This window comes from Henckelia pumila, chromosome 3 (assembly GCF_033568475.1).
Source record: "Henckelia pumila isolate YLH828 chromosome 3, ASM3356847v2, whole genome shotgun sequence".
NCBI lineage: Eukaryota > Viridiplantae > Streptophyta > Magnoliopsida > Lamiales > Gesneriaceae > Henckelia > Henckelia pumila.
This window is the reverse complement of record NC_133122.1, coordinates 111,518,234-111,537,277: the sequence shown is the minus strand read 5'-3', so window position 1 is coordinate 111,537,277 and position 19,044 is coordinate 111,518,234. Positions and strand designations below refer to the sequence as shown.

The following is a 19,044-nucleotide window of genomic DNA, read 5'->3' as shown; positions in this document are numbered from 1 at the left end:
GAGAGGTTGGTCATATCCGGAGGGATTGTCCACTATCTGGGGGAGGCGGTTCTGGTTCAGGATCAGGTTCTCAGGCCACCGTTCAGCAGAGGTCGCAGGGACAGCCTGCTGGGAGTTCTAATTTGAGGCCGCGGGCTTCTGGTCAGTTGTTTGCCTTGAGGCATGATCAGGCTGCGGAGGAGAATGAGAAGGTCATCGCAGGTACATTTATACTTTATGGTATACCTGCTATCGTACTTATTGACACTGGTGCATCTCATTCCTTCATTTCTGCACGTTTTGTTAAGAGGCATAAGTTACCATGCATTGCACTAGACGTAGTAGTTTCTGTTTCTACTCCGACGGGTCAATCTGCTTTGGCCAAGCGTCTAGTGATGGGTTGTCCTTTAGAGTTCTAAGCGAACATTCTGTTGGCGAATCTCATGGTCCTTGCGATGGATGATTTCGATTGTATTCTGGGGATAGACATGCTGACTACCTATCGAGCTTTAGTGGACTGCTATCAGAGATTAGTACGCTTTCATCCGGATGGGAGTGATAGCTGGTTTTTTTATGGTGAGGGAGCGCGACCCCCGATGCCTTTGGTATCAGCTTTGAGAGTCTGTCGAGCTCTAGAGTCTGGCGGGGAAGGCTACCTTATCTATGCAGTTGATTTGTTCGCTGAGAGTATTGGGATAAAGAGTATTCCTGTTGTGGATGAATTCCCAGATGTATTTCTAGATGAGATTCCGGGTTTTTCTCCTGCTAGGGAAGTCGAGTTTGGCATAGAGTTGATGCCGGGTACTTCGCCTAATTCTCGAGCACCGTATCGTCTGGCTCCGTCAGAGATGCGTGAGTTAAAGAATTAGTTACAGGATCTTTTGGACAAGGGGTACATTCATCCTAGTGTATCTCCTTGGGGAGCTCCTGTTCTTTTTGTAAAGAAGAAGGACGGGTCTATGCGGTTGTGCATTGACTCTCGGCAGCTGAATCGAGTTACTGTGAAGAACAAATATCTATTGCCTTGCATTGATGACTTGTTTGACCATCTGCAGGGTACTTCGGTTTACTCCAAGATCGACTTGCGGTCTGGGTATCATCAGATGAGAGTCCGAGATCAGGACGTAGCCAAGACTGCATTCCGTACTCTCTATGGGCATTATGAGTTTCTAGTGATGCCATTTGGATTGACTAATGCGCCGGATATTTATGGATCTGATGAACCGTGTCTTCAGGGAGTATTTAGACAAGTTTGTCGTGGTCTTCATTGACGATATTCTCGTGTATTCACGTAATGCGGAAAAGCATGTTTCTCACTTGCGGTTGGTACTGCAGACTCTTCGGGACGAGCAGTTGTACGCCAAACTGAGCAAGTGTGAGTTCTGGATAGATCGAGTGGTCTTTCTTGGCCATATCATATCTAGGGAGGGGATTTCAGTTGATCCGAGCAAGATTGAGGTTGTTCTTAATTGGTCGCGTCCAACGACGGTTGCTGAGATCCGTAGTTTTCTGGGTTTAGCAGGATATTATCGACGCTTCATTTTGAACTTCTCTCAGCTAGCCCGACCGTTGACGCAGCTTACCCGCAAGGGTGTTGATTTTGAGTGGTCCTCCGAGTGTGAGGAGAATTTCTGTGAACTTCGACGGCGGTTGACTTCTGTGCCGGTGTTGGCATTACCGTCAGGATCTGGAGGGTATGTGGTATACACTGATGCTTCTCTTCAGGTGTTAGGTTGTGTCCTGACTCAGAATGAACATGTGATCGCATACGCTTCTAGACAGCTGAATCTTCACGATGACAACTACCCAGTCCATGATTTGGAATTGGCATGGTGTTCTCTCATGAAGGTATATATGCTACCTTCTTTTGAGCCCTATTCCATCACACTAAATTGTGACCACAATCTCGAACAGTTCAAGTAAATTCAAAAAAAAAATTACATAAATCTCTCAAAGTCAAGAATTCACCCCATCGAAATCCATTCTTCCCCACATTTCATAGCTAAAACACGAGTTCTTACAATTGTTCACAAGAAATTTAAAAGTGATATCCGGAGAAATCAGAGCCTTACTTGTACTCCACTTTGTTTTTTCAATTTTCCTCCCAAGCCTTGATGTGCGACAGCTTCTTGTCACCTTCGAATTTCGCAAGAGAAATATCTGCAAAATATTTCAGACATGAGTCATTCCCATTTTCATCTACAAAAATTCACTTGTTACTTCAATAAATAAAATCATGACCATGTATACACCTCTATCAAGAGATCCTTTCGAGCTTTTCTTTGCAACAGGTTCTGGAACATCTGCACCCAAATTCATAACAAGAAACAATGGATGAACCAGATCCAACAAATTGTAACTCAATCTGCCATCTTTGAGTATGCAAAGCGGGAAAATAAACTAAACATTGGGGGGGAACTAGTTGCACACAAGATATTAATGCTTCTAAAGGCATCATCTTCATCAGAAATTTCTTGGGTAAGTACTTCACATTTATTTACAACAGGTTCATGTTAATGGATTGAAGAGAAGCATTTGACACAGTAAATACGAGATTGAAAGAAAACAAAGCAGGATTTTTTGTTAAATCGATGCATTACCCCGCAGGAACTAGCATCAAATCTGTCCTCAGATCCTTCCAGATTGTATGGATGGAAAAAATGTCAGCACATCAACAAGGAAAACAAACAATACTTGGTGCACTGATCGACAAAATAGCAAACCTACTTGTTATGTTCTTTTGAAAGCTATGATCAATCTTTTTTGTTCTGGGATCTCGCCAAATTGCTACCTGCATCCCTTATAAAGTTCATGATCACTAAAAAGCATAAAAAGCACCTTTATCCGGTGAAAATAGCATCATTACCATATTTATAAAAATTGATGAAAGCAATAACTAAAGACACGCTCTATTGTGCATCTCTGCATACTATCATGAAAATATAATAATGTTCCTAAAAGCACAAAAACATAACCATAAAATTCTTGTAGGTAGGAAAACAGACAGAAAGATACTCTATAGCAAATTATCTCAAACGGGAATAGATATGCCTAAATGATGCAAGGACATACAATCAAGCTAATATGAAAAATATTCAAGTGCTTTCCACCATAGAGTAGAATCAGACGCAAGATGTAAAAAAATACTCATTAGGACTTAAAGATGATACATTATCCTCGAACAGTCGAGCCACAAATTACACAGCATAATCACATATTCGTGCAGATGAAATACAGTGATAAATATCCTATTAAGAACAACATCAAAAAATAAATATGCTTCTACAAATCATAGCAAGAACTTCATATGCTATGATTGTTAGGATACTTGCCTGTAAATCCGCATGAATGCTATCAAGAACTTCATCCCTCGTCCTATCAAAAAATAGGATACCCTGCATTTTGTTTCAAATTAGAAGGCTCCAAATGGATGCGAAATTCAATTCCACTCCTTTTCAGATCATATTTTACAAGAGGTGCTAACACTTGTTAATAATTTGAAACGGTCTTGTTAATAACTGAATATATCTTGACACCAACACAATATGCTCGTTAGACAAAGTTAATTTGCAATACTGGATCACAAATGGGGATAGTTAGACAAAATAACAATAAAAATCTAACTTCATTCACTATCATCTGGATGGATGGAAAATATACAGAAAATAAAGTGATGCTAACAAACATCAAGCATACTCACTAAACATTGTTTTTAACCTATAACTGGGAGAACAACTTCGACAATCAGAAAGGTCAAGTTCTTGAATGGACTTTCCCTAGTATTTTAGATTGTATCTCTCCTTCTCTTTCCCATTTTCCACTTCACACCTTTGTTCTTTCTCTTTCTCCTCTATTTTCAAGGCTTTCGAGGAATTTCCTTCAGTCCATAATGTTTCTGCAATAAATAAAGCTTTGTTGCTAAACTATACAACCATAAACTGAATAGCTGCTTATAGTCCGGATAATTTTTGTCATATAAGTCAGGAAGAGGAGGCCAGTTATTCCAAGTAAGTAGACGCACAAACAGATATATAAATGCTCTAAACAATAATCTTCAGTGGGAGGAAATACATACTTTTGCTCATAACTCCAGCCAGAAATCCATCTGCACAACACACTACCAATAAGAACACAAAATGATTCAATACATAATACAAATCCACCCAAGTGAAGCTCAGCAATTACCAATTCTCTCAATCTGTTCAAAAAATTCGTTAAATCCCTCCATAAGGTTAGGAAATTTTCCAAGTAAATCAGCAACCTGAAAGCACATATGTAAGAGCTGGACAGAGCAATATATTCACACATTCCAACCAAATTTAAGGGGCGGAAAGGACATAGGAAGAGTTAAGAGCTTTTTAAAGCACTTGTGAAAGTTAAATATAGAGAAAATTGGGCGAGCAGATATGCGACAACTTCTGAAAAAAAAAAACAATTAAATTAAGCAAGTGATGAGATCTCTAAACCCCGATATCCGTGATTGTGAAATGTTGTGATAGATTGCGTACCAATCCCTGCAGCTCCTTCCTTGCAATGATTTATGTGCTGTAAATGTGAAGACATTTCAGGAATTCCTGGTAATCATCTTTACTGCCAAGCCTCTCTTTAACTTTTTCACAGAACGTGAACTCTTGACTGTACATGCCTGTGCGAAATCAAACTCTATTATGCCAAGTTAGTTTCATTTTTCTTTTCCCAAAACAAAAATATATCTCATCACCTTTTAAATATTTGTACCAAAAATATATTTACTAGTTTCTAAATTTTCAACATAATCATTACATTTAATTTATCTCTTCGCCGCTCAACAAAGTTCTCTATTCTTGGGTTATATTTTTAAAAGATATAACATAGTTTAACATTTTAAAATATCTACTTTTTTTCAAATCCCGACTCACATATAACAAGAATGTTTATTACCAAACAAATAATTACATGATGTGATATGCACAATTAAAATTGTTTCCTTGGAAAATATTAATACTAAACAATTTTTTCTATCTCGTAAGACTATTTCCTAAAATACTATAGAAAACAAAAAATGTGTTAAATGTTTAAATGTTTATTCTTTGTTATGTTGAACATGCTAAGGATTTATCGTTACCAGAAGCACAGTGCAAAAGGACAAATCATAGAGGAAGATTTACTCGCTTTCTTTAACTAGTTCCCGCTTTAACTTGAATTTCCCTTTTATCCTTGATTCTTGAAAAAAAAATATTGTTAAGCATGTCATGCATAACACTCAATTATCACTTGACAGACTAATATTCAGCAGCATCACCAATTTTTTTGTCAGATAAAATGTTTTAGGACGACCATTGTTCATACGAAGTCAAACCAAACTTTCAACAAATAAAATAACAACGGGGGCTTCTTTAAGATTTTAACTCACTTTTCAATGCATCTTTGTCATCATAGGATGCGAGATTTGAGTTTCCTCCAAATTCTCCGACTTTCTTAGCAGATTTATTTCTATCAGGGAGCCGGTGCATGCCAATGTCTCCATTGTTTTCATTTTCAGGGTCTATGTCTTCTTGATCACGATTTCTTTTATCCCTGTTCTCCTTGTCTACATGCTTCTTCTGATCTTTATGCAACTTCACAACTGTCTTTTCATCATCCATATCTGGACGCTCAACACTAAGATCACGTTCTCCATGGGGGGGCCAATGATACGATCCCGTCGTGGTCGCTGCTGGAAGTTTGTAGGCATAATTTTCAATTGGAAGCCAGTGAAAAAAGGTAAATGGTGGTATCGTAAGACGAATAGATGACAAAAAACAATACCTTATCCATCAGAGTATGTATCATTGGGAGCATGGCAGAGCTCCTCTTGTCATAACGGTGAAAAGGACGGCCAAAAGATGCATGCGGAGCAAAAGAATCTGGAAGAAATCTAGTGAACTCGTCAAGGAGATCTGGATGGTCATCAAAACTTCAAAAAACGATTCCCCCAAAACCCAAAAACGTGAAAAGGAAAAAGTCTTGTTCGCACAAACACTGCACCCTTTGAAGATTCAGGTCGAAATTCCATCAAATGCAACTACGGTCGAACAGAAAAGTAGAAATGAAAAGAAATTTAAAAATCAAACTTCTCACGCAACTACGGTCGAACAGGGCACGACTTTGAAGATTCAGGTCGAAATTCCTCGCTACATTGGAGTCAACACCATGGTTAGGTGAACCGATGCATAATTTACCCCAAACATTTAACAACGAACCGCAAGCGCAAAGAGGAGGGGGAGAATTCAAGGGACGGCGATGAATGCCAAGGAGGTATTTGGAGGCGATGGGTGGGTGGTATTTCAGCTCGGGTAAGGGGCGGAGGTGGGTGGAGGAACTGGAAGGAGCAGGGCGGGGGAGAGGGCGGTGAGCTGTGAAGAGAAGCTAGGGTTGGGTTTCGAAGCGGGGCGGCGAAGAGGGGAATAAGTGTGAGAGTGAGAGTGACGAGAGAGAGAGAGAAAATAAGTGCGTTTAATTTTTAATATAATATTAAAACCAAACCACAACGGATGAGTAAAGTATGGAATAACCGTTGTTGTATATCACAAAATATACTTTTATAGACAACGGTTAATAAAAACTGTTGTCGTAGGTTGAAAAAATCCGCTCATAGACAACGGTTATTAAAAACCGTTGTCGTAGGCTAAGAAAAATGTGTTACCTCTCATAGACAACAGTTAATTAAAACCGTTGTCTTTGAACTATTAAACACAACGGTTTTTAGAAAAACTGTTGTGTATGAGCGTGTTTTTTTGGACATATTACAACAGTTTTAAATAAAATTGTTGTTAAAGAGTAAACAACAACGGTTTTCGTTGAAAACCGTTGTCTTTATAGTGTTGTGTATGACCATATTTGTTGTAGTGAGCAGTTTTCGAGATTGTATTTTTCATGGTATGAACATGAATGCTTCTGTCTGAAAGGACATGTGAATTGTGGACAACGACGTTTTCATAGTGCAGATGATTTGGCGGAGATTTTCGCTAATTCTTGCAATAGTAGTATCCTTTCAGTATATTGAATTCGCCTGTAGTATCTAGAGTAACTCGGTTCTGTTTTCTCATCAACGGTTTATTTGAAGGTTTTGACTCTGGGATGAAAGCTTTGGCACAGTTAGCCAATAGAAAATATCGTAGACAGTTGTCAATCGAGGATTAACATTGGAGATATCAGAACCAGTGTCAGATCAGAAAGGTGATACATTGGAGTTTGAATCGTATACATTTACTTGATGACGACACAAGATAGTTGAATGTCGACTACCTAAAGGATTATCGCAGAAGCAGTGTGTTTCCAGATTTTATTAGTGGCTAGTTGCAATAGATGATTGCAATTCTGCAAGGGTGTTCCGTGGCTAGTTGAGTGGTATTAACTCAGATCTGTAAGTCAGTATCGTTCCTTCAGTGTGAGCCGGTAGCATGTGAGTTGTTAGAAGGACTACTCGTACTGTCTATTGATGGTGCTAATTGATGATATTTCTAGCCATAGTGTTGCAAGATCTAATGAGATAATCATGGTACAGTCTAGTTAGGAAACACCACTGTTGATTATAATTTTTATAAATTAGATATCTAAGGAATCTTGACTTGGTGTGGTACCAGCTATTGTGATCAACTGCCAGTGCGTTGAGATCTGTAAGGATTTTAGGAGATCGCTTAGTGGTTCGATGGAAATTTTCACGTGAATTAATGGGATTCAAGAGTAAGACCAGTCTTGTATATCTGCTATGATATTAGGTGATTAGACTGTCATTGAATTCGGCCGCGTGAATAAGGAATTTGATGATTAAGCTTTTTTGACTCGGCCAGTGATGCTTATAACTTCAATCATATAGAGTGCTATAGTGTGGCATCAGTTTTAAGATGCATTAGTATAATGCCAGTTTAGACCGTATTCAGTTGTTCGAAACAAGAGTAAAGAAAGTTTTACCTATGAAGTTGAGTTTCGCATCTGATGAGAGGACAAGGAAATTAGGATGACTTGTTCGCTAGTCTTAGCTAAGCAGTTAACAGATGACAATGTGAATCTTTAGCAAGGAGGTGCTTGACAATAGAGACTTAGTACCAAATACAGTGCAATTTCAAGGATATATTGTGATTGTATTAGAATAAGTACTAATTTCAGTATTGCGGATGTTGTAGTCCGGTAAAGGATCTGAACGTATGTGTTTTCGATCGGGATTTTTTGGTTGCTAGAAGTTAAATTCTCTTGTGGTTTAGACCAATGATCAATCAGTAGTTTTGGAATCTTGTTGAGGGACATTCTCAGGAATGACCAAGACTTGATTTCGAGTACGAAATCTCTTAAGGTGGGGAGAATGTAGTAGCATGATTTTTTAAATAAGTGATTAACTGTCTAAGAATGTTTTAAATGATTATAAAATGATTAATGAATTCTCGGTTGAGATTATTAAGTAGCAAATAAGATTCAGGACGTTCGAAAATGGTCCGGAAGGGTCCAAGAGATCGAATAGTTCGGAAGGTCCGAACTTGATCTAGGAACAGTTCGGTGGTTCTGATCCCTTCGGAAGATAGATTTGAGTTCGGTAGCTCCGGGAAGTTCGGATGCTCCGATCCTGAGTTCAGAAGATCCGAACGTTTCCCCAATAGACAAATATGGGTTTTTTGATTTGTGACTTGACTTGACTTGAAAAGGATGAGTTCGGAAACTCTAAACCCCTAGTTTGATAGGTCCGAACTCTATCGACAGCTATGTTATACAATCAAAGGACACGTGTTCAGAGGAGGGAGTTCGGAAGGACGATCGAAAGTTTGGAAGTGCGTTCGGAAGCTCTGAACGAGAGATCGGACGTTCCAATCTTGGTCTATAAATAGGGGAGCCGAGACCTTCATTCTTTGCTCATTTCCCTCTCTTATCTCTCGGTTCCTACTTTCTTCTTGTTGGTTTTTAGTCATCCCAGGTGTTGTTTCGAAGGTTGGATGATAGCGAGGCGCTACCGGGATCGTAGCAGAGTTGTGCCTAGGTTTTGAGGTCATCGCCATCAAAAGGCTAACGACAGATGCATGTATATTGCTAGACTCTGATTAGCTTCTGTGAGTAGCTATTAGTCTAGTTTAGGCTTTTAGTATGCGATAAGTGATATAGTAATTATCTTCTTATAAGCTTGGACTTGAGTACCCGAGTGGCTAGATTGCTTGAGTTGCTTGATTAGAGCTAGATACAGACGTACTATCCGAGATATCTTGGTTGAGTATGCATGTTCTATGTGTGCATGATTAATATGGCATATTCTATGTGCATTGATTATGTAACTGATATTATGTTGCATAGATTATCATTTTCAGTCTATACCTTGTTATAGCAAGGAGTGAGGTTGTTGAGCCCCGTAGTTTGAGTGGATGGTGGATCCATGGATTTTGATCTGCTGATATGCCATATATACCTCTTGATATGAGAGTCACCTCCTGATGCGACGGCCCAGTATGCTACATACCATGATGCCTTCAGACTGAGTAGAGATTTTTATTGTGATATGTTTTCGATACCCATTCATTTGTATTTACATTCATATCATGTGTATACTCATACCTTCGTGCCGAGCATTTGATCGCTCACGTCCGTGTATTTTTCTTGGACACCCCATTCGGCGGGGAATTTTAAGGTTTCCTAGGTTCGGGGACCAGTTTGTAGTTAGGGACCATGGGGTTTTGGACTCAGGTGGTGACCAGGGGGTTTTGGACTCAGGTGGTGTTAGCAGAGCTAGTTGGGATTGACCCTTTTGTGCTTTGTATTTCGATTGGGTTGTTTATTATTTCTGGTTACAGTTATTTACCGATTGTATTCTGTCGGGTTAGTATTTGATTTAAGTTTCTGTGGTTATCAATTGATTAATGTTGTTTAAGTTTTAATTGCATGTTGTTAGTTTGTGATTCCGAAGTGGGTCACTACATTATCTCTCTGATTAAATTATCCTAGACTTGGGAGGTTAATTAATTTTTATTTTTCAAAAATATATTAACCCAGTCAACTTTCCAAATTTTCGTGATAAAATCGATGGTGCAGAATAATAATAATAATAATAATAATAATAATAATAATAATAATAATAAGAAGGTTGTGGTATATAAAATTAACGATGTCGGGATTCGATATGAAAACATTTGATGGTCTTCACGACTCAAACATACGAGTTTTGTATATTTCGCTCTTATTATTCTGAGTTCATGACTTTAGGAAAGGATTTCAAATTCAAGAGTATCATATCATGATATCAATAACTGTTGAAGCTTTTAATTGTTTTCAAACTTTTTTTGTTTGACTGAAATATTTATTTGACATAATATCACAACTGTCCCAAGAATTTAATTGAATGGAGATTATCTTATATACTTGAAATGATCATAAAATATTTAGAAGAATATATTAGAATCGAAATTCGTGCCACGGACCCGCCCTTGTACTAATTCAATCAGTACTACCGGGTGTTTTCATGTTATTAAAATTTTAATGTATGAAAATTTAAACAACTTGGTTGGGAGTTTGTGGGCTATATATGCAGTGTAATATTGGAAAAATATTAAAAATGTCAATCTGATTACCAACAAATAAAAAGGGTAAAAAAAATTATGTACAATTTATTTTCCACTAAATTCCAAGAATTTGTGCACCGCACGTGCATTGTGGTCCAATGCTAGGCAAGAGCTCTATATGGGGCTATATGCTACTGGTACTGTTACTAGAGTAATATTCCGTAAATTGTATTTATCAACCTTTTGAAATATTAAAAAGTCATAAAATAACTTATGTAAATTGGGGGAAGAATAAATCGTTTCTGTTAAGAGAAACGTGGTGTTGAGTGATCACTACAAGAAAAACGCAAAAAGACAACGAATTTTCTCCATTGTCGTACGGGATCTAAAACCGTTGTAACTGATGGTGTTGTAAAAACTGCTCCCCTACGACAACGGATAAAATCCGTTGTCGTTTCCCTCAAAGACAACGGATAAAATCCATTGTCTTTGAGGGGCAACGATAACGGATTTTATCCGTTGTCGTAGATACAAATATGTTGTCTTTGAAAGAAATGACAACGGATAAAATCCGTTGTCGTAGGGGCGCAGTTTTGACAACACCATCAGTTACAACAGTTTTAGACCCCCCTACGACAACGGATAAAATTCGTTGTCGTTTTCTATATAAAAAACAAAAAAAAATAAAAATTTTTATATAAATTTTAATATTATAAATAAACAAAAATTTAAAATTTCATAAATAAAATTTCATATACAATTTTTTAGTATTACAAATTACTCGAAATTAAAATTCTAATTCAATGCACACTACAGAAAAATGCAAAAAAAGTTTAGAAACTAAGGACTAGAGACGTGAACAAAGCGAACATAATCTTTTGCTTCCCATCCACGTTAGTGTTCTCACACGCAGAGTATGCTGGAAATCCTCGTTCAACACCAGCGACTGCAATTCAATTGATGTTGAATATTCTGCTGCACCAAATATGAGTTATGAAGCGCAATAGTAACGAGTGAAAATGTAGGCTATGTTAGTTTCACCCTTCACCTGATAATCATATAGTTTGTGGTGAGAAAAAATCATAATTGATAAGATCAAACCATTTAAGTTCACAGAGAAGATTAGTTAAATAAGCAAACAAAACAAAAGTTTAATTGGACTTAGTGGGGTAGGTTCCTGGCTCGCACCAGTTAAATTTGAAAACAAACATGCCTCAGTCATTTCCTTCGCAACAAATCAAGAACTATGTTCCATAATACCAGCTATTCTCCAGACAACAAAAACCCAAGGCTAACATTTTTGGTGAATTAAATCAAATACCAAGTAAAACCTTTCACCTTTTTTGGTATAAGACACGCATCACTAATTTCACTTATGACATAAGACACGCTCGGTCGAATTAACCTGATATACTGAGCCCATTGAAGCATTGTCTATATCATTTTATATGTGTCACTACAATCACTATTTCTTAAGTTGCATATTATTAGTGATTACACAATTTTTTAGAACAAACACATATATATGCTAATCAACCTGCGTGTTTATCGTACTAGAATAGCTATATTTAGGTATAACATAATAATGGGTGAAAATTAATAATTAGTAGAATATAACAAATCTTATGGTTATTAAAGTCAACACTTGTATCAACGAAATTAAACTTACTCAATATAGCTTCTTGCATGTTACACTTAAATTTATTATTAAATCTCTCACGATTATTACAGACAAATAACTATAAGTTACTAATGAATAAACTCTGTATAATTAGTCAGTGATATGCTGATAGTCTGCCAATCGAGCATAAATAGTAAGGATACAAATAAATAGCACAAGACATCAAAAACAGACGAGAAAAATGATTTTTGAAGTAGACAAATAAATGACCAACCTCCATGACTTTAACTTCATAATCATGTAGCTGTTGTGCATATGTCATTTCCTTATTTGAAACTCTGAAAATATAATTAGAAATCCATCCAACCGTAAGACCTAAAACCATAATCATATATCACCTCACAAAACCAAGATATTCGATCTAACATACTGATTTTTGTGACGAAGCTGAAGATCAAAAACTATCCATGATCTTCCTGGATAAACTTGCTTGCAAAGAATGCTTTTTTGAAGCACCTGACATTATACGTAGGCTTGGTTTCAAAAATTCTTGAAGCTCATATTTAGACCTACAACATACAAGTCAAGAATTGTAAATCAAGTGTTTAGCCTCGTGTTAATTTTTGGTCTTACAGGTGGGGTAAAGTGACAAGTTCTGTAAATAACAAAACTAAAAAAGAAACAACAATTGGTCTTCATCTCAATAAAAAAACGGTCACCAATTAACAATTAAACCCACCTGATAAATCTTGAACGCTCTTCATGGGCAGCGTCTGGTCCAGGTTTTGACACTCCTTCAGGAATATAAGCCTCGTAAATAGAATTTGCCGACGCATTTCCACCAACCTCCATCATCGCATCAATTTAATCATCAGACCATTCATCTAATGTCACGGACAAAACTAGTAGGATAGAAATTACGAGGTGAAAACAAAAGGAATCAAAGACATTAGCAGAGACTGAATGGGGCCCTTCAGAGGTTAGGGTAAAAATCTCGTAAACGAGTGTCAATCACCTTAGAAATATGAGTGCCAAGGCTTCTGTGAACTCCGCAGCACTTCAAGCATATAAACACTCCAATATTTGCGGACCTGAAGGGGGAAAAGAATAATTGATCGGACCATAACTAGGAACAAATGAATTCTCTTCGAAAGTTTTTAGATATCTTCGTCTCCATTCCATCATCACTCTTTTAAAAGCATGACGCTCCTTTCTAGCCAGAAATTTTTGTTTTATTTTTGTTTAAAACAAGCTATCACAACAAATACAGGGACGAAAACCACTTAATCTGGTGTCTGTGATCGCTGATAAAGGGCAAACGCGAGCACCTTGAATCTGTAAGGCCACATCTATGGGGAGGCCAATAACTACATATTTTTTAAGAAAATCAATATCAGTAATTTTGAGTCGAAGTCGTCTCCATCTTTAAGCCTCACAACAAAAACTCGGATAAGAATGCCATATGCTATATTTTCTCCTAAGGATTGACAGGAATATAAACAAGTATTCGAGAATGGAATAGAAGTATTTAGTAACTAAAATCACCTGGCATTGTTGACCTGATGAAACTTAATCCAGTAAACATCAGTAAATGACTCGCACTCTTCATCATCCATCGGCTTACATCTGAACAAAACACACCAAAATAATCAAAATATTAATCAATTACTGATACTAAAATTCTGCTTCCACAGAATAAACCTATATTTTTTAGGTGATAACTGACACCAATAAACCCCAAGCACAACAAGATGAATTCTATGGGGAAATAAAGAATAAAAAGAAAACATGATTCAGAAACTGCCCAATTTCCAGTTATTAATAGTGAAACATGCATCCATGTCGAATATCGGATGATTAACAAGCACTCACTCTTCAACTTTGCCATAGGTAGAGAATAAATTTAATAACTCATCACCGCAGCCAAGCTCCGGAACGTTCCTCACAATAAAATATCTGCAGTAAAAGTATTTTGATACCCAATTATTACTTGAGTAAATCCAAAACTAAAACAGAATGAATTTGTGGGGAATAAAAAGTTAGTCACAAACTTGTATTCATCACAAACTGTATACACTCGAACGGCAGGAACCTCATCTTTGTATTTAGGCATTTTCTTACCTAATCACGCCTAAAAAATCCCCAATCGCCTTTCGTCAAATTTTTTCCTGAAAAAACAGAGAGGAATACAAGTGGACCTAGAGATCGGGAGCTTGGCCGGAGACATGAGCCTGTACTTAGCTCCATTGCAAGATCCACCTATGCCGCCGGGTAAAGTAGTATCCGGAGCCGCCGCCTGGAAAATGCTCGGGAGTGAGAGAGTGACCGAAAGCCTTCCATCATCGATCCTTCTTCTACAACCGCTCTCGATCTGAAGTCGGCTAGAGTGCTATGGCAGCTAGGGTTTGATAATGGATGGGTGAGAGCGACGAGGAGAGAAACGAGAGACGAGAGATGAAAAGAGAACGAAAGGGTGTTTCTCATTATAACATATTTAAAAAAATTTAATTTTATTAATATATAAAATAATAATACAACGACGGTTTTGTAGAATCCGTTGTCATAGGCCATAAAAAACACGCTAAAAAACAATGGATTTTAAAATCCGTTGTCGTAGGCCATAATCCGTTGTCGTATGACCATAAAAAAACGCCCATCGACAACGAATTTTAATATCCGTTGTCGTAGGCCATAAAAAAAGCGCTAATAGACAACAGATTTTAAAATTCGTTGTCGTAGGTCATAATCTGTTGTCGTTCTTTAACAAAATAAGGCAAACGACAACGGATTTTAATAAATCCGTTGTGAAAGCTCATGAGACAACGGTTTTTTTACAAAACCGTTGTCGTTTAGACGTTGTTGTACATCAAATTTGTTGTAGTGGATTGTATAGTTTAGATAGTTACACTCAACTATAATTTTTGTCAAAATGACAAACACTGAATCTTCCAATTGATGTCATTATTCAGTTCCAAGATATTCTAATAAGACGTAAATTTTAAGGTAATGTCATTATTGGGAGAAATATTGTTAAGGAACAATAAATTTATCTGCTAGGGTGTAGGTGAGTTGTCAAGATGTAAAGTTTGAGCTATTGCATGGTTTGAAATATGAGTTACAAATATTAGGGAAAATTGCAATTTTAGTTTGGTAATTTTATCATTTTGTGATTTTGATTTTTTTTTGTTATAAGATTTTAGTTTTTGTCCTGTATATTCTGATTTTTGGCAATTTTAGTCTCTTTTCGTAGAAAATGATTATATGACACTACATATGTCAGTTCCACATCTGTGTTGCATTGATGCCACATGAGCATCACGTCAGAAAAATGACTAAAACTGTCCAAAATAAATGAAAAAAAATAATAGGTTAAAACTGAAATCACAACATAGTAAACCAAAATGACAAAAAGACAAGCATACTAAACCAAAAAAATAATTTTCTCCGAATTGGACAACCAACTACCACTTTTGGTAAATTGTGAAATACTCGACCCTAGAAATATTGTATTTATTTAATTAAAGTAGGTGTTTTTGCAGCGAAGTCCAGCCAAATGGCTTATCATTATTAATGGGATGCATGGGCCTGACTACACGCGCACCGCCATGAAGAAATTCCACAGCTAATTAATTTCTTGTCTTCTAGGCTCCATTTGGATCTTGGAGATCTCCTCCCAAAATGAATATAAATATATATATATATATATATACACACCAAAAAACTTTTACGATATTGTCTCACCATCAATATTTTTCTAAAATGTATCTCCTACGTACCCGAGTAACCCGACTCATGAAAAATTATTATTTTTTTATGACAAAATTACTATTTTTCAATCCTAATATGAATCGAATTGACGTGTCTCGCGAATATAGATCAATGATATGTTTCACGTACATGAGACCAACTCATATATATATATAAATGATATGTTTCACGTACATGATATATATATATATATATATATATATATATATATATATATATATATATATATATATATATATATACACACATTAAATCCCTAATAAAGGCCACCAACAGAGAAATTAAAAATGGTTTATCAAATAGGCCGTGATCTCTTAATTGATTAAGACCGTCTCAGGGGAAAAAATATCATGTACGTATCAAACTAATTTAGAACATATAAAAGATTTCACACATATATGTACAAAATTCATATTGTGCAGGGGATGATTATTCATTCATGTAGCCAAGTTCACCAATTTTTCTCCTAATCGTGGTCTCAGTACTTAATTTGAACAAACACAAACTTTTCAACCCATGTATATATAATCTATTTTAACACCTGGTATAACAATTAGTCGAATATATATGATCGATTATTCGCAGTTTTAACTTAGCCAATGAAATGAGACATCCCATTATATTCCAAAATCTGTGATTACGTACATCAAGAATTAGTGTTAGGCTACCCGTGACAAAACCAACCGATCGATAGAATTTGGTATATTATGTCAGTGTACTAGCTAGTACGTACTTTTGCTCAATCGTAGCCATATAATACAAACAAATATACACACACGCACACGTAACCACCACCTCCAATATATAAAAGGCCAAAGAAGAAGCTCCAAAAGCAAAGCAAAGCAAAAATAGCTCATTTAATCTTTGTTAATATCATTGGAAGGCCATGGAACTCAAGACTACAATTCCTGGCATTATACTTCTCTTCTTCTTGCTCGAATCGCCATGTCTTTCGACAGGTTCTTTTTTACGCCGATAAATGTGCTTGCCCTTTTAGATATATATTAATTTCTTTCGTGCCAAATCAAAATTTTAGTGGATCGACGTGCAATCTAGCTAGCTACATATAAATTCAAACTCATGTTGTACGTACACTAGTGTCTTGTTATAGCTAGGTTTGTTCCGGTTTTTAATATGTTTGATTGATATCGTACATTAAGCTAGGTATATATGCGTGATTAGTAAAGATATATATATACATGTTTTGCAGGTAGGAGATTGCATGTTACTGTTAGAAATGTGGAGTCTGAGGTTTATGACATTGATTACCGAGGCCCGGAGACTCACACCTATCTTCCACCCCCAAATCGGGTCGGGGACTGACCCAAACTCCGGCAGGAAACAACTTTGGCTCCTCACAATGTGATTAAGAATTAATAATTTTTGTACGTACGTAATAATGGTTTTGGGGCATGAATTTCTTCATTTCAGCTAGGGTAAGCAAATTCATGGATGTAGAAGGATCTTGAAATTGGTCCTCAATATATATATAGATTGAATGAGATCATGTAGTATCATAGTTTTATGTATATATGTTTGAACGACACATTTATTCAGTACGTACTGTTGACAAGTGATCATGTAAGTGCTGCTAATTGGCATCTCGAGGTTTGGTGCTAGTAGTTTTCGTCGTCGTTAATTATATTCGACAATAATCTTGTTAATTGTTTTGATTCAGAAAATAAATTAATTTCATTGACTTTCTAGTGTGATAATTATATCACTATATGTATAATTATACTACGCTCGAATTGATAGATTGTTTTTTAGTAAAGGATATTTGACGAAAGTTTTAAGGTAATGAAAAATGACATATATCTTGGGTTTGTTTGAAATGATCAAGTGTAGTTAATATTACTGTAAAAAAAAAATTTGTAGTTAATATTGAAATTTCTTGATGCGTTACTATTTGAAATTCATTTTAATTTTTTTTCCATCTAAGCCAAAGAATTTGAAATCATCTGCTTGAATCCATTAATCCAATTAAGTACAAGACAACATAAAACCGAAAAAAAAAAGTATAAATTAAGTATGTTTTTTATAAGTAATATATTTAGTTTTTTATATAAAACTGTATTTTAAAAAATAACAAAATGGGCATTTGGTCTAGTGGTATGATTCTCGCTTAGGGTGCGAGAGGTCCCGAGTTCAATTCTCGGAATGCCCCCAATTACCGAAATAATTTTTGTGCTTCTTCTTTTGCTTGGTCATTGGGCCAATTGAATCATTTTTTTTGAACCCTATTGAATCCAATATATTGGGCATAAAGTCATCACTCGAGCAAAAAAAAAAATCATCCTCACGTAACGATTTGAAAAAATAAAATAAAATTCGTATAGTATATATAATCTTGAATCTTCGAATTCGTCTGTCATGAATTAATAATTTACTTTTATTTAATTTTAAAAATTTATCGGAACTTAGCCAAAATTCTTTGAGTGCTTGTGCATGTTGCTTTTTGACTAAACATTTATCCAAGTACACGAGTGTGGCTTGAATGCTTCTCATGACTTAAAACCTATTATTAATACTCCCGTAAAAAAAAGGGTAAATTATAAAAAAATCTCTGAAGGTAACTTTCATTTATAGATCAGTCTTCATGTATGAGACTTTTTAATTATATATTCTAAATAACTTTTATTTTAGTTTCACTCTCTAATGACATAAAAAGACATCACTGCCCTTATTTTTTGCACATGTTGTGTACATGATCTTTTCTCTCTTCATGCATAAACCTTTTTCTTTCCAACTTTCTTAAATAAAAAACTCAATAACAAAAAAATTGGTTCCTAAAAATAAAAAATAATTGGAATATAAATTAAATCTCATCATTATTTTTTCTTATATTTTTTTTGAGTACTAAAAATTCAAATATCATATTCTTATTTCATTATTGTCAAATAAATTCATTAAATATTGAGTTCTCAAATTTATTTTTTGACAAACAAAGCGAATATGAGTATTTCGAGAGCCAAATCAAGTATTATTTGAATAATATTAGGTGTTATTTGTATCGATTCAAATCATCTTCTTATTTCATGAATGTCAAATAAATCATTCAATATTGTGTTTTGAATTTATTTTTTGACATAAAATAATCGAATATAAGTATTTCGGGAGTCAAGTCAAGTACTATTTGAATAATATTTGGTATTCTTTGTACCGATTCAAGTATCATCTTAT

At 35.7% G+C, this 19,044-nt stretch overlaps 1 protein-coding gene, 1 long non-coding RNA gene and 1 other non-coding gene across 3 annotated transcripts in view; 1 reads left to right on the top strand and 2 right to left on the bottom strand.

Annotated features, from left to right (window-relative positions):
- LOC140886182 (uncharacterized) overlaps nucleotides 1-2,611 on the bottom strand; it is a 43,649-nt gene extending 41,038 nt beyond the window's left edge. Inside the window, exons 1-3 of the long non-coding RNA XR_012151460.1 lie at nucleotides 2,580-2,611; nucleotides 2,232-2,282; nucleotides 2,052-2,139 (exon numbers count right to left, since the gene is read on the bottom strand). This is a non-coding gene — a long non-coding RNA (uncharacterized lncRNA). The remainder of the gene's footprint in view (nucleotides 1-2,051; nucleotides 2,140-2,231; nucleotides 2,283-2,579) is intronic.
- A 1,098-nt stretch (nucleotides 2,612-3,709) lies between these two features.
- On the bottom strand, nucleotides 3,710-5,875 carry LOC140886264 (paired amphipathic helix protein Sin3-like 2). The gene is made up of 6 exons (XM_073292785.1): nucleotides 5,767-5,875; nucleotides 5,372-5,674; nucleotides 4,488-4,624; nucleotides 4,165-4,240; nucleotides 4,055-4,084; nucleotides 3,710-3,874 (listed from the first exon to the last, which is right to left on the bottom strand). The coding sequence occupies exons 2-3, from the start codon at nucleotides 5,601-5,603 to the stop codon at nucleotides 4,518-4,520; spliced, it is 339 nt and encodes a 112-aa protein (XP_073148886.1). The 5' UTR covers nucleotides 5,604-5,674; nucleotides 5,767-5,875; the 3' UTR covers nucleotides 3,710-3,874; nucleotides 4,055-4,084; nucleotides 4,165-4,240; nucleotides 4,488-4,517.
- A 12,081-nt stretch (nucleotides 5,876-17,956) lies between these two features.
- TRNAP-AGG (transfer RNA proline (anticodon AGG)) lies at nucleotides 17,957-18,028 on the top strand. Its single transcript has one exon. It is a non-coding gene; the product is annotated as a tRNA-Pro (tRNA).
- Nucleotides 18,029-19,044: the final 1,016 nt, after the last annotated feature.

Coding starts and splice junctions, on each gene's coding strand:
- LOC140886264 (XM_073292785.1), bottom strand. CDS start 5,603: ATGGATGATGAAAAGACAGTTGTGAAGTTGCATAAAGATCAGAAGAAG. Junction 4,625..5,371: donor TGACAAAGATGCATTGAAAA/GTGAGTTAAAAT, acceptor GATTTCGCACAG/GCATGTACAGTCAAGAGTTC.